Below are 16,071 nucleotides of genomic sequence, written 5' to 3' on the forward strand. Positions count from 1 at the left end.
TGACCTGCCAGTTGCTAAGCAGTAAATGGACGATCGCTGTTTAAGTGGTCAATGTTTTTTTTTTCTTTTTTTCGTCTGCATCACAAATTTAAATAACTAAAAATAACTCACTTATTGATCACGGTGCAAACATTGTCATCCACAGCAGAGAGTGTGTGCAACACCCCTATGCTCTTTGCTCATTTCCAACAATAAGATAAGGTGAAAAGGTTTGTATGTGTGTGTGTTTGGATGCTCCCTAACAATGCCCTGAATACAAGAGAAGATCTAGCAGCTTTCTGCCCCCCCAGCAGTAACAGAATACATCCTCAGACACTGACGGCATGCCTGCAGTCACCTCCGCACAACAACTCTCTTGTATCATCTGGAGCCTGGTTCTAGCTCACGAAGCTGGGAAATTGTTGTAGAGATAGAGAAGAGACAAAAAAATGGAGACTGTGTATGCACATATGTAGCATATAGCTGGCACAGGCTGTGTGTGTGTGTGTGTGTGTGTGTGTGTTCTCTCATTACCTCAGCCAAGGAGGTTATGTTTTCAGTTTGGTTTGTTTGTTGGTTTTTCACAAGTATTAAAGAAAAACTGCAGAATCAAGGGCATAGCATAGGCAAAGAAGAACCCATTACATTTTGGAGTGGATCTAACATTTTTTCACATAATTCTAATAGTTTGGGAAATATATCCAAACACGTTTGGTTGCACTTGCAGATTTGCAATCATATCAAATCATAGAAGGACTTGACTATTAGCCTCAGGGGAGGTCTGCCCTTTTAGTTGTATATGGGCGTTAGTGTGCATGTGGTTTCAGAATTTGTGTACATTTGTGTGTGTTTCTGTGTGTGTGTGTGTGTGTGTGTGTGTGTGTGAGAGAGATTTGCTATTACAAATTAGGCCTCTTTAATCACTCATTCAGTTACGCACAAAGGTGTGACATCACCAGGGACACACAAAACACTCTCCTAACAGCAGACCAAAATACAGTATGACGGTAAAATATCTCTTTCTTTACCTCTTTCTCTTTCTATCTCCATATCTTAATCTCATGCTAATTTATTCACCATTTCAAAATACACATTTCGTGCATTCACCGTTTTTTTCCTGTTGTCTTTCTGCCCTCCTGTTGTCTTCCTGTTCTCACGATTCAACAAAAGTACCCACGATTCAATGTTTCACAATACCCCATCACTCTTCTCCGCTCATTTTTTCTGTCCCTCACACTTTTCCTTTCTGCATGTAAATGATCATGATCCAAACGTAACCCCGGGAGATGAAAATAGAAAATCTGAATGTCCATCTGTTTCCGAGAGTAAGGCATGCAGAAGCATGTATCTCATTACCACAACATTGCAGAAGCAGAAAAACAGGCAGGCGATTATTATACTCACCGTAAACATGAGCTGGCATCCTCCAAGTATGTAATCCAGAAAAGTGTAGTCTCTTGTAATCTAGAGAGACAAGAGTCACAGGGGCAGAGTAGGAAAACACTTAAGGAAAATAAATATAACCAGCAAGAGAGTATTGATTTATCAAGAAAAGGAGAGTGTAAAACATTAGATTTGATAAAAACACTTAAATCATTACACTATTAATTCTGCTATAAATATGTGTTGTTATTATTTTACTTAAAGGGATAGTTAACATTTTTTGAAGTGGGGTTGTATGAGATTCAATTTTCAAGAGATTTATTTGCCATTTGCTCTGAAAAAAGTGCACTGGAATCATTTAAACAATGCTCACTGAGTCAGTTTAAATGGAAAAACAAGAAAAAAGGCACATAGTTAATAAGATAAATAAAATCAGATTAAAATAGCAGCATTTATAATGAGATACTAATCCAAAGTCAGTGTATTATCTACTGTAGACAACGTTTAACATGCCCCCCAGTTTGGAGAAGCAGACATGAGTACAGGAGCTAATGTACCACAATTCAAGCTAAGCATCAAGCTTCAAACTACTGTTTTAGTAAATATAATCTGGAAGCTTTGAAAAGAGCGTCAACGGCTTCAGTTCCCCATCAGAAAAGTCTGTCTGACAGCAGGGTAAAGCGATGAAAATGTTCTACAATTTACATTTAAACTGATTGATTTTTTTGTTGGTCGCTAAAATATGTTTTGCTGCTGCCCTCATCCAGAGGAGTACATTTCTGTGTCTTTGTGCTGGTACTCTAATCTGCTTCTCTAAACTGGAGGCATGCCTCATACAACCCTACTTATTCTAACACCATAGACTATGTAGTAAACAACTGAACTAAACACAGCACATTTAAAACATATTTTAAATGAAAAACAACCCATATTTTTCTGATTCGAGGTACCACCAATGGAGCACCAATTATTATCTTGTCTAACCAAAATCTCCACTCCAATTACAATGAATATTTAGCATGGATTTTACTGTCATTCGTCTAATCCCTGCCGACAGCCAACAAATATAATCACTGTATTAGCCGGTTCGTGCAAGCGCTGGGTGTGTACGTGTAAATTGCTGTATGTCTGTATGAACATGTCCGTACAAAGGCTTGTTCATGGTTGTGAGCATGAAAAGAAGAGGAAGGAAAAGAATCAATTATGAAAGCTTGTCATCATATGCACACAGCTCTAATGTCTCTGTGTTTCAGCTAAATGTGTCCTCTGTGGGGCTCAAAGATACCGCACAAATGAGTTATTCAGAGGGAGTTAAAGACACCCAATAAGAAGTGTGTCAACACCACAATGGTTTAATCAAATGTTCTATTGAGTCGATAGTAGGATGGGTCATTATGAGGTGACTAGATGTGCAGAGATTTTAGCGGAAAGTCAAGAGTTATTTTTTGTGCCTTCAGCTCAGAATTTTAATGGATTTAATTCATCCTGTTGATATTCTAAATGAGAATTCACCTTCAACAGATAATCATTTTTAGGTAGCTTAAACCGGCATTAATTACTTTTGAAATTAACACTGAATTTAGAGCTGATACAATTAGTAGTCGATTGACAGAAAATGAATCTGCAACTGAAATCAAAAGCTTGAAACTGGAACAACGCCTGTGTCCTTTTTTGGGGTGACTTGACTCTTAAATATTGAACATTACAGCAATTGCACATTCATTTGTGTAATACCTCAACTGTGGACTCTGTAGTGCGCAAACGCAAAGACGGCACAGGGAGAAATGAAGTGGGAAATGTGCTTTGCATGTGATTCCACAGGTCTATGTGCCAGGCTAACTATAGAATAACAGTGAGAACCCAACCATCAGTCTTATGATGTACACTATCTGACCCAATACCAGTAGTCATCATTTAGAAGCAACCAAAGATTAAGATTGCAAAGCAAACATGGATGCTGCTGAAAAATGACAAGAGCAACAATTATTCAAGGCAAAGATTTAGCCTCAGTGACAGCAGAGCAGCTCAGCATCCACCCATCCATCCATCCACCCATCCATCCATCCATCCATCTATCCATCTATCCATCCATCCACCCATCCATCCATCCACCCATCCATCCATCCATCCATCTATCCATCTATCCATCCATCCACCCATCCATCCATCCACCCATCCATCCATCCATCCATCTATCCATCTATCCATCCACCCATCCATCCATCCATCCATCCATCCATCCATCCATCCATCTATCCATCTATCCATCCATCCACCCATCCATCCATCCACCCATCCATCCATCCATCCATCTATCCATCTATCCATCCATCCATCCATCTATCCATCCATCCATCCATCCTTACCTTGCATGACTTGACAATGATGAAGCCAGAGTTCTTATAATTCTTCTTCTTCTTCTGTTTCTTGGGGTTGATGCAGTCAAACTCTACCTGAATAGACAGAAATACAATTACAGAGAATTATAAAGATGACAAGCATTAGTATCGATGGTAAAAGTAGAGTTGACAGCACAGTTGTAAAGAATCGGTGAGATGGGGGAGAAATGAACAGACGACTGAGAAGCTGTGACTTGGATCTGCATGTATTCCACACACCGCCTACAATAACTACAACTTGACAGTCAAACTTTGAGATGCATTATAAGCAAACTATTCTATAATGGTGTAGTTAGTGGTCTATGTGGGAACCCACATTTAAAACAAAGATAGTGTTTATCAGAAACACTTTGTAAATGAATTTGACCTGACGAACACAAAAGAAAAACGACTCTTTAATACTGTAAGTCACACAAACACACATTAGATAGCAATACGTTTGGTGAAAAGATACATTAGAGACATGCAAACACACACACACACAAACACACACACATCCACACTCACACTACACAGCCACACATGCCTTGAGTCAGCTGGTGGTTCATATGACAGGTAGCTCTAAATGCCTTGTCGTGTTACTAGGGCTCAGCAAAAGGCTGTTTTACATCTCAAAAGCACCTCTCATTTTCTCATCCTTCTTTTCACACCGTGTCTCTCTCTCTCTCTCTCTCTCCATCCCCCATCTTGTTATTTTGCATGTGTGTGTCTGTGTGTGTGTGTCTGAGTCCCCACATCATTACCACACATGAAGAGACTCAGTGGGAGAACAAGTCATGAGGCTGCTTTTGGCACATGCACACACAAATGAACACACACCACACACACACACACACACACACACACACACACACACATTTCCTCACAAACACACAGAGCTACTAATGAATGAACGTTTTTCTGATCCCTGCATCTTTATATCTTGAGCATACCAGAAATGTGAAAAGAATACGTCTCAATAGAATGTATTCATTAGCAGCTCAGACTTAAGACCTCAGTGGCCATACTATATGAATGCAGCAATGCAAATCTGTGCATGATAATTCCCGCTTCACTGTTGACACATGCGACTCAATGCATTTAAACTGTAAATTGGCCAGTACGGGGCAGAGTTGTGGCCAATTCAGTATAGCTGAAAAAACAAGTAAAACTGCTGTCCATTGGTTAATGACAGAGTATGATTCTCAATCCCTCTGTCTCAAATTCATCTTTTATGTTTATTGCATAGCAAAATTGTAACACTGAAAAAATTAAAGTTAGAGCTAACATTCTGGTTATCCAGGATTTAGCAATTAAATACAATTCCATCCTGTCACGGTCTGTTTCTCTGTCCCACCTCTCCAGCCACATTCCCTATTTCCCAGGCCCCTTTATTGCCATTTTCCATCCATCCACCAGATGCCAATGACTCTCCTTACTCATCACCTGACTACCCCGACCCATCTACACACCTGTCCCCACTTCCATCATCTGCTCTGCTGCTCTGCCTTGTCTTTCCCAACCACCTCCTCACCTGCATTTTATTCCCTCATCTGTGTTTGGGTCCAATCCCTGTTGCCTGAACTCACCCCTGTGACAGATTACATTATATTGAACGAACAAAGAAAAAGCACACTTAATCACACCAATGTCAAATGTGTTTTACCTCCACTGAGTTCTGGGCTTCACTCATCTTGGCAGCCGTGGTTTGAAACTCTCCTATGAAGTCATGGCCTCCATCATTGTCATAGTCGTAACACAGGACCTGTCGTTGTGTAGAACACAGCACATCACGCCATCTCCTTTTACATTTTACAACCAAGTGGGTTAGCTTGTTTAGCTTCCTTTTTTAGACTGAAGTGGTTATTTCTCTGGTATTTTTTAACTAATTTCTCCATGCAGCTCATCCTAAAAACTTGCTATTCTAAAACATGAATAATTGGTTACATTCTATATGAACTGTAACAATTCTGGGCTTGGACATGGACTTTATTATTTAGTATTTGTAATAACAACACAGCATCTGATAATGAAACAACATGATCAGACTTGTATGCATTGGTAACCAGTGCATTAGCGTGCTACATCCTGTCCTTACTTCTACTGTCAATCTGCACTGCTAACATTTAATAATGTAGAAATTCAACACCACACCAGTTTTGTAACAGATGAAACTCTGACCTTGATGTTTCTGTCCACATCTCCATTGCAGAGAGAAATGAGCGGCACAGTAAAAGGTTTCCATGCTGGATCCAAAGTGTTCTTTATGACCTGCAGTCACAGATAAAAAAAAGAGGCAGCTAATCATTGAATTACACTGCAGCAGATGTATAATGCCGTTGTAGCCACAGCAGAATTACCAACACTTGGGGCTATACACTTACTGTTAAAGTTATAGTGTATGACCTTCTGTAAGACCTGGTTTAGCTGTCAATGACCACTCATGGTTGACAATAATGAGTTAGATAAAGGTGCTTTTAATCCCCATTGATGACTCACCTCAGTCCGGTGCACCAGCATCCATTTGCCGTCTTCTCCCTGTTTGTGAAACTCCAGGTAGGGGTCTGACTTCCCAAAGAAGTCCTGCACAGAACAGAGAGTTTGTCGTTTTAAGTCTTGTCCTGTTTTCTCCTAATTATTTAATATATATATATATAGCTTATAGTAGCAATGATCATTTGTTGTTGTTGTTTTATTAATGTATTTACTATACGAGGTGCTCTGCATTCCTGCAATGACTGTGCTATGTGTTTATCCTGGTGGTTTAACCAGAGGGCGCACAGCAGGCACACTTCAGCATTGTTCAAATCACAATTCAAGCTGTGCTGTTTTTGACCCGCTGTCCTTCTTCCCTTCACCATACACCGGCAGCTGCTCCGTCGATTCAAGAATGAGAATAAACTGTTGTGAAAATAAAGAAATAAATCCTGTATGGTTTTCCTTTCCAACTATCTGTGCACCCTATTAGTTGGCAGACAAAGGTGAAGGGCGTGAAAACATGTCCTGTTTATTTGTGGGCTTACTGGGCTTTGCTTGTGTGTTCTAAAGCAGTATGTGTTTCTCTAATGCACAGTGTGCATGTGTGCGTGCTTGCTTGCATCCAGAGTATGTGTGTGTATGTGAGTGGGTCTAACTGCCTACCTTTTTATCCAGTTTACGCCCACTCAGGGTCAAAGTGATGATTCTGTTGTCAGACAGCTCCTGAGCTGTTATCTAAAATAGAATTACAGCACAACATTAGCTGCAGCAAAAAGTATTGGCAACTATTAACATTCACATGGTCATCAGCAGGTACTGCAGCAGCAACAATCACAGAATCAACAACATCTTCATCATCACTGTCTTCATCATCACAGACAATAGCAAATGTGCCATTATAGTGAACAGCAGCGACTGCATCCACATGACCGACAACCACTGATAATACGATTCAGTGTGTTTGTGTGATGGAGAGACAAAAAGAAAGTTAAAGATATAGAAAGAGCGGCAGTATTATTCTCACCGTAATGGATCCTTTGCCAGCTGGCTTCCCATTGGCTAAGACCAACGGTCTGTGAAGTTTCTTATTGGACACAATCTGATGGACAATTAGAGAGAGACACACAGGACGGGAATCAATTACAGTAAGACGAAACACAAAACTAAAGAACCATTGAACATCTTTATTCTAGCCTTTCCTTCTCTCAACTTTGAGGAATGAATAGCAGGCTGACTGAACTAATGGGGATCGAGACTTTGGGGTCGGGCAGCATAGGCCACATGAGGGTCAATACATTTCATGGCAACTTCTACTCTGCCATCCTATTTAATACAAAACCAACTGTGATCCTTCCATACCAATCCCAGTGTGCAAATGAACTCTCCCAGGAAGTCGTGTTCGTAGAGCTGTGTGGCACACTTGTCTTCATCGAAAATGGCAAAGCGAAGCTTCTGGATCTCCTCAAAGTGGTAGTCCACATGAAACTTCATCCCAAACACTGGGTTCAAGTTGTTCACAGCTGTTTCAGTGCGACCGAGCTAAAAGACAAGAAACAAGGAGAAAAAACTTTTAAGACAAGAAATAAATCAAACACATGAACTTTAGTGGATTGTGGCAGTCATGTTCACTGAAAAGGCACCAATAAGGGTCAGTTTTCAGTTTGAACTTTTAACATCAACCTGCCCAAGGACTGTGGATAAGTAATAGCCATTTAACTAAATCGGGCGAGCTTCTATCAGATAGTTTACGTTTACATGCACACTAGTGCATGTAAACTAGTCGCAATGTAAGTCACATCTGGGTTGTGATAATATTTAATACATGTTTAAATGGAAAACAGAGTAACTTGGTTGTATCATCCAATGCAGGCTTGTCTCTGACTCCTTCACATCCACCATCTCTCTGTACCAGAGGCAGCCAACACGGTGCCCGTGCCACCCGCAGGGACCACGTGAGTTGCCCGCAAGGCATGTTAAATTAATTAACATTTACATGTGATCAGTCTCTTCACATATATTATTATTATTATTATTATTAAAAGGTGATCCGTGCAACGGATATTCAGGAAGTTTGTATCAAACAAGTAGCCTTTCGTACGACTCAGTACCCTTGAAGTAGCTCTCAGTTTCAAAAAGGTCGGTGACCCCTGCTCTGTACCATACTGTCATTTCTGTACCAAAATGAGTTGAGGATGAACACACTTTAGTCTCTGGCTGCCTGGGTTCTATACTGCATTTAACACTCTGTTGGACTAAACTTCTCCATCACCAGTAAGGAAATACAAGAGCAACAAAAGATGAAATGAATAAATAACTGTCCATACTCCACTATGCAATGTAGTGCAGAAGCTGGCCAGTACTGCTGAAACAACGTCCAGTGGAGCATCATAACTGTATAACAAGTGCCGAGAGGTTAAGGTCAAGTAAATGCAATATCCTAACAATATTAATTCGAAAAAACTGTCAGGATCCCTGTTGGACCGTGTGGGTTAACCTCTGGTTTTCCCCAATCTCCTCTCCTCATTTGGCTGTCATTTCCCTGTTTGTTGTGTTGTGCTCTGGGATTTTTCCTCTGCCTCCAGTCACTCCCATAGCCACACCCCTGACTGGTGCACAGCTGCAGCCACTCAGCCAATTACCTCCCACAGGCTGACACACCAGACGCTAGTTACACTAATCCTTTCCCCTGCCACTATAAGAACCCTAGTCCTGCAGTCTGGGGTTGTCAGTTCGTCCCGTCTTCCACCCTGCATCGCCTACTGTCTCGAGCAGCCGCTCTCCGGTGTCCTACGGTCCGGGAGTCCCCCGTTCCTCTGTTGTGTTCCAACAGTTCGTCTCGCCGACGCTCTGCCTGCCTACGGTGTCTGCCTCCGGTGTCCTACGGTCCGGGAATTCCCCGTTCCTCTGTTGTTTCCCAACAGATCTTGTCGCGGACGCTCTGCCTGGCTCCGGTGTCGTGCCACGGGACACACACCGTCAGTCTGCCTGCCCTCCGGTGTCGGACCACGGGTACCACACCGTCGATCCGGCCTGCACGCTGTGTCGGACCACGGGCTCCACACAGTCCTTCCTGTCGGTAATCAGCTGTGATCAATAAAGACTGTTTTCCTGACTCTATCTCCTGTGGTCTTGCTATTGAGTCCTAGTCCTTGCATTCCCGTGACAAAAACTCACTTTTAGCAGCTGTGTTTTAAGTCTCCAGTAAACCTGTTGGGTGCTCTAGTTCTCCACCAAGGCCTGAAAAACAATGTAAAGCTTCTACAACCATGCAAACAGCTCTATGAGGCTCTATTTTTCTTAATATAGCCATAGTGCTTGTACTGCCGTGATTTGAGCTTAATGCTAATGTCAGCATGCTGACGTGTTCTTAACGAGAATAACATACTTAAGCAGGTATGGTTTTGCCACATTCGCCATCTTAGATTAGCATGCAAACATTTGCTAATTAGCATAAACACAAAGTACAACTAAAGCTGAAGGGAATGCCATTAGTTTTGCAGGTGTTTGGTCATAACCCAAAGTTTTAGAAAAATGTAAATATTATTTCAATACTAGCTGAAGAATCTGAGGATCACTAAAGTAATCACGATCCATCCTGAGGGCAATCCAACAATTGTTGAGGACAGTTCCTCTCTTCCTAAACCAATTGTTAACTTTGTCTCTTAGAGAGTCATTTGACTCAATGCTAAAATAAAAATAAAAAATGTCCATATCCTCAACTACTTTTCCCAGGTGGATCCAGCTTTGAGATACAAACAAGTGGCACACAGACAGATCACAGTGTGTGGGTGTCTGTAAGAGCACTGTGAGAGTCGTGTTATTTGCTCCGGGTCCTCTAAACCAGGTGGTTGGATGATTGATACTCACTGGCTGAGCTACTCTCCACTCTGACTCACCCTGAACACAGTGCTTAGTGTGTTTATCCAGCATTATACAAGGTCAGTATACGTCTAGCCTGTCACCACTTCTGAACTTAAGTGAATATAAAAAGCATTTTTGAATGGTCATTGCACTGATAAACCGGAGATGGTGGCCATGCAACGTCAACACTAAACTGCATCTGTCCTGCTGATTAACAAGCACTTTGCTTTGTTTGTTGTCATATAATATTGCAGTGTTTGCTGACGTGGCGTTTTAATGCCTGGAGATAAGTGTTGCTAAATTTAAGGGAGCTAAATTTGAACAACACGCAGAATAAAGTGCTACTTCTTTGGTTGGTGACACCAATAAATATCTTCAGAATTACTGGATGGATTGCCATGACATTTGGTACAGACATTCGAGTCCCCACAGGATGAACTGTATTTACTGTGGAGATCCCCTGACTTTCATCTAGTGCCACCATCAGGTCAACAATCACTTTGTCCAAACACCTGCAAAACTAATGGCATTCCCACCATCCTCGGCTGCACTATAGGTTTAGTGCTGAGTTGGTACTTGATTCACCAACTTCCAGTTCGCGACCCTTTAAGTGGACACTCACTCTCTCACACGCAGGGCAATGTACTGATTGCTGCTTACATTGTAGATGCTCTCCTCCCATATTCATCTTTATTTTCACACATCATTTTCTAATCTTCCTCAACAGTGGAACATATAAATCAGTTTGTCTTAACGAATATGTCCCGAGGCAGCTGGAAATCTCCACTGTTGTTTGATATGATCACTTATCAGTGTTTTCACTTTGAGTATGCAGTAGTAGCAAATAACTGTATAGACATAAGGTACCTCTTTAAAACTGCACCTTCTATTAGTGCTTTTATGCAAATATCTTACGCTTCTCTGACTCAGGATTGTTCTTACAAAAGAACTGAGGAGAGACAGGCTTTAGACCCACAGTACTTCAGAGAGAAAAGGGTTTTTAACTTCAGCCTGCTAACAGTGCTTACAGCACTTATCCATCTGTGTGACGCATGGGAAGAGAGCAGAGAGTACGGCTGCACTTTTGGGCTTAAAAACTGATATTGGTGGGTCATCACGGGAGCCCGGCAGGCTCAAGTGCATGTCTCATATTTGTGTCACTGTGGATTTTAACCTGGCTCACCGGACTGTGGAAATGAATCAGACCCTTTTTTTATCTCCATGTTTATTGTTGCAGAAATGAGACAAAAATAGAAGCCAACACAACAGGCAACTGAAACAGACCTTTTCCTATGAGATAAAAATGGTGGAATATTAACAATATGAACAGCTGGATGCAACAATAGCTCACTAAGTGGGTAGTTAAGTAGAACGTTACTGCAGGGATATGATAACAAGACTGTCTTAAGACTGCAGTCAAACCTGAAGAATAAAACATCACACTAGCTTCAATAACATCCCACAATTTGTCCACTTTGCTACTGTGCTCTGCCATCTTCTTTAGGAGCACTTTTTTTGATTGTGAGAGTTTGATAATTGGCAATTCTTTGGGACTTAGCTGGTGTTGACTGGTACGTTGTTTTTATTACACAAGGACCTGAGGAATACGACTGCTCAAAACTATCTGAAACTTTTTAAAGTGTGTGTCCGCGTGGGTTTAGAGTTGAGTGTGTACATCCGTGTGGGATTTTAAAAAATGTTAATGACCAGTATGAATACAATGAGGATGAGTAGAGTTTCAGTTCTTTCTGGTGTTTAATAAGACAGAGAAGAGACATCACAGCCAAACAGCTCAACGCGAGGAGGTTGAATCAATAAGACGAGCACAACTGGTTTCAAAGACTCACATCAGAGAAGCTGCCGTCAAAAAGGAATTACTTGGACAAACTTGCAACACCAAAACAAACACACAATTCCAAATAAAAGAAAGAAGTTACAGTGTTTCAACAGCAAATGTTGCTTGTTTACACGTTGAGCAGATACGGAGTCCCGTCTCTCCAGCTACTGACTTTGTGTGTTTGCTGTTTGGTGCTGGGCAGGTAGAGCACAGAGGAGCAATGAAAATGAGGTCAATGAGAGTGGTGGGAGTGAACCCAAACAGTAAAGCTGCTTGTCTAAAACCAAAACAACAACCTGAAAGATGCTAAAATCCAGATCGGATCCATTGTTAACGTGAACATTTTGATTGGAGCAGCTTCAATAGACCACGGTTCACCATTATGTGGATATTTGAATTGATCTGTTAAATCACTAAACACCTAAAGTAACCTCACAAAGGACCTTGTCATTCAGCTAACCTCCCTTAGATGCTCCATTGAAATGTGTATAATAAAGCAGAAATACCCTTTAGAACGTGGTTCAGTATCGCAAACATGGATCCAGCAAATGGCATTACAAGTCTACACACGGCTCCGCTGAAGATGTGACTAAAACCCCACTGAGTTTAGCATCCCCTCTGTACGTGCTAAAACATCACACTGCATGGGAGTTCTCACTTTCGCTGGTAAAGGCGTATATCTGTGTCGACAACGTGTTGAGATTAGTATGGGGATTTATAGTTCAGAGAGAGAAAAAAAATGGGAGGAATAGCCAAAGCAGTGGGTGCCACGTCCTTTACATAGCCGAGATCCATATTTCTGTAGGCCTATCATGTTCTTTAAAGCCGCTCTATCACCAGCTTCAGCTGTTATCATAATCTGACATCGTGGTTTCCTTCATTCAACCTCTTTACATCATTCTGTTCATTCTCACATGTTTTTCTATTTCCTTCTTCCTCTTGTTCCTTCTCGAACCTCTCTTTCTAACGCTAATTGTCCCCTCACCCTGTTTCCCTCCAGCCTTTTTTCATCTCCCTCTCTCTCACACCTCCTTGCTCCAACACTCTTACCCCTCTCTCTCTCTCTCTCTCTCTCTCTCTCTCTCTCTCTCTCTCGCTCTCTCCCCCTGATGGGCCCAGCTGCTTCTCACACCTCTATCTCACAAGACAGACGAGGATAGACAGAAAGTGAGACGGAGAGAGACAGAGGGGGGGAAGACTGGCGACAGAAATGAGAGAGACAATCGGAGAAAGGAGGAGAGAGAAGACAAAGCTAACAGGAGGGGGGGATCAGAGGAAGTGAGAAAGCCAGGTAGTGAGAGAAAGAGCGAGCTGTGGATGATATCAGAGAAAAAGGTTCGGGCCTCATTTCGCCTCCTCCATCGTTCCCTCACTCCAGTAGCACTAAGCTTTTGTTTCCTTTCCCGTTGCCATAGAAACCGTTGGCAATTTCACATCGGAGCCACATGCCCTGCTGACCGACAGCTAGCTACAACCCGAGGCACTCGCCTACACACACACACACACACACACAAACACACACACACACGTGCACATACAAAAAGCCAGTTTGCCCTGTTGATCAGCTGTGCGCTACAGAGAAGCCTTGAGGCAGCAGCCTACACACGCCAAAACTTCATCACCATGTTCCTCTTTAGCAGCGCCAACTTAGCGCTCATGTTGTTATTTTTCTGCACCCTGCAAATGCTGTGTCAGATCATACATTCACATCACATATTGGTGTACAAGAAACAGAACACAAAGTGCAAAGCGCTGCCCTGGACTCAACTTAACTGCGGATTGATGCAGCACCACTGCAAACATCGCTAGTCAGTCACAATAGTTGTCGGAGCGTCTCTCTATTTTCTCTTCACTGTTCTGCTTCCCAATGCCCTTCAGGTCACTATTGCGAGCCATATTCGTTCAATACAAAGTTATTGAAGAGGGAAAATAAAGCTCTGTGATCTAACACGCCGGCTAACTATAGATTAGCTAACGGGACAAAGATCACGCTGTCAAATCAAAAGATGTAGTTCAAATGCTGTTTCAAAACAGCCTTCAAACGGTTCCTCTTTTGTTTTTTTCCGACAGAGGAGGTTAAATAAAAGTAAAACGGTGCAACACAGCTAACAAGCTGCAGCAGCGTCCTCCATTTTGACCTCCATGTGTCCCCCGTATTTGTATTGACGGCTTGCTATTGGTCAACTGCGTGGATATCCTTGTCAGAGTTTACCAAAGTTGAACTCTACGTTGAGCAATTTCTCAGCTAATTACACCTCCTGTAGTGGATGCACTAATTCAGTGGTTGCCGTGAAATTTCACAGCTTTAAATCCTGGTGTGACCAAGCTTGTAACCTGCATGTCTTTGGACTGAGGCAGCGAACACGGAGAGGACGAGCAAACTGCACACAGAGAGCCCAGCACCTTCTTGTTTGAGCTTTGTTGTCAACCAATGAGACACTGTGCTGCCCAGAAACGTTGTTCGTTGAAAGCAAAGATTTAGCATCCCTTTATAATAATAATAATTTACTTGCATTTTTTAGGGAATTCATTACATTTCTTGTGGCCAGTATGAAGAAAGCTTCCTTTTTTCACTTATGGTAGTTGTACTTGTTGTAGAGTCATGGACATGCCAGTCAAGCACAGCTCGTACGTATAAGCCCACACAGTCAGACGTCAGGTCTGATCAGACCACCTAATCATAATCACATGTGTGGCTTTATCACACAGGGGCTTTAAGTGCACTTTTCATTGCTATTTCTGGTCCACCACGTTGCTGTTACGTCTGTAACGTGTCTGTACTGTGATGTCGGTGTGTTTCTAACCCTCACATGACCAACTCTGCAATCATACAACCGTGCTGTGTTTCAGTAGTCACGATCATGGGAATCATTCATCCCATAAAATGTGAACAAGGTCGACAAGCACATTGTGTGATATTCAGCAGTTTACATGAAAGACGAATACATAATGAACTAAATAACAAGGTTTAACTAGGCCACCTAAACTGTGCTGTATGTACTAGTTTGTACAAACCATAGATTAGGACACACTAATACAGATATATCAGAGATGAGCTTATCTTGGCACATTATGGGACCTACTTGTGGAACCTTGTATAATTAACTTGGCAGCCCTGATAGCTTCTGTGCGTTGCCAGTTCAACGTTTGAAGAACGTTCACGAACGTTGCAACATCCTACTGGGCTCAGCACGCCGGGGCTCATGCCAGATGGTCAAGACATCATGAGTTTGGATCTGGCTCACCACATATAACCGTCTGCAAAGCAACACAAGACAACAAACAAAATCCTTTGGTCTTTCTTTGCTAGAAGAACCAGCATGGCGGACGTGACCTTGAAAGCACTTCTGACACTTCTACAATTCTCCATCCTCCATTTAAATCTTCTATTTATTTTTGCCTTGCTTTTATCCTCTTCTCTCCGCCTCCCTGGCGTTGAAATAAACAGCACGGCGAAGCACCAGAAATGGGTTTGACTCCTTATGATCCAAACACTAATATATTATCTCTGTTCAGCCTTTTCCCTCCAATCTGCCATTTGCATCCCCCTGCTGATTTCTCTCCATTTTACCACCTGTTTTAAAAAGACAAAACGTGCCCTTTCTTCACTCCTGTCTTTTTTTTTCTCCAGCACATTGCTTCCTCCACTTATCTCTCCATCTGTCAGTTTTTTTTCTCCTACCCGGCCATCATCCCTCCATCCTTACCTCCACCCAGTTTCCATCCACCTCGTGGAAGAGAACACAGAACGGGTCCGACTTGGAGGCCACGTCTCGGTCCAGCAGGCTGGCTGCGGTGACGGACAGCTCCACCCGGGTGACGCAGTGCTGAGGTCCGACACTGCGCGTCTGTCCATCAGTGGTCGAGCCTAGAGTGTAGGCCATGGTCTGAGGTCACAATTAATCACCCTGGAGCACAGAAAACAAAGAAATAAGCGGAAACAACTAGTTTCATACATGCCCACACACCATCTCACACTGGCTTTTTCTTGGCACATTAAGCTAAATGCACAACTATGCGAACATGCTTATGTTTATCTGGTACAATGCTCATTACGTTCCCCATCTTAGCTTTAGCTTAGTTTTTACCAGTTTAGCATGGTTTAGCATGGTTTAGCTAGCTCATGTGACAGTTAGGCCATCATCAATGAGGTGG

The 16,071-nt window shown here is 42.3% G+C and overlaps 1 protein-coding gene across 1 annotated transcript in view; it reads right to left on the bottom strand.

Moving 5' to 3' along the window:
• The window catches only part of cpne2 (copine II), a gene marked incomplete at its 5' end in the record, with an annotated part of 41,357 nt that extends 25,557 nt beyond the window's left edge, over positions 1-15,800 (bottom strand). The window contains 9 exons of the mRNA XM_079163784.1: positions 1,384-1,443; positions 3,729-3,815; positions 5,407-5,505; positions 5,922-6,011; positions 6,240-6,323; positions 6,882-6,953; positions 7,243-7,317; positions 7,578-7,757; positions 15,624-15,800. Of these exons, the coding sequence (XP_079019910.1) occupies positions 1,384-1,443; positions 3,729-3,815; positions 5,407-5,505; positions 5,922-6,011; positions 6,240-6,323; positions 6,882-6,953; positions 7,243-7,317; positions 7,578-7,757; positions 15,624-15,800 (924 nt within the window). The remainder of the gene's footprint in view (positions 1-1,383; positions 1,444-3,728; positions 3,816-5,406; positions 5,506-5,921; positions 6,012-6,239; positions 6,324-6,881; positions 6,954-7,242; positions 7,318-7,577; positions 7,758-15,623) is intronic.
• Between the last annotated feature and the right edge of the window lie 271 nt (positions 15,801-16,071).

This window comes from Pholis gunnellus (genome assembly GCF_910591455.1).
Source record: "Pholis gunnellus genome assembly, chromosome: 7".
Taxonomy (NCBI): Eukaryota; Metazoa; Chordata; class Actinopteri; order Perciformes; family Pholidae; genus Pholis; species Pholis gunnellus.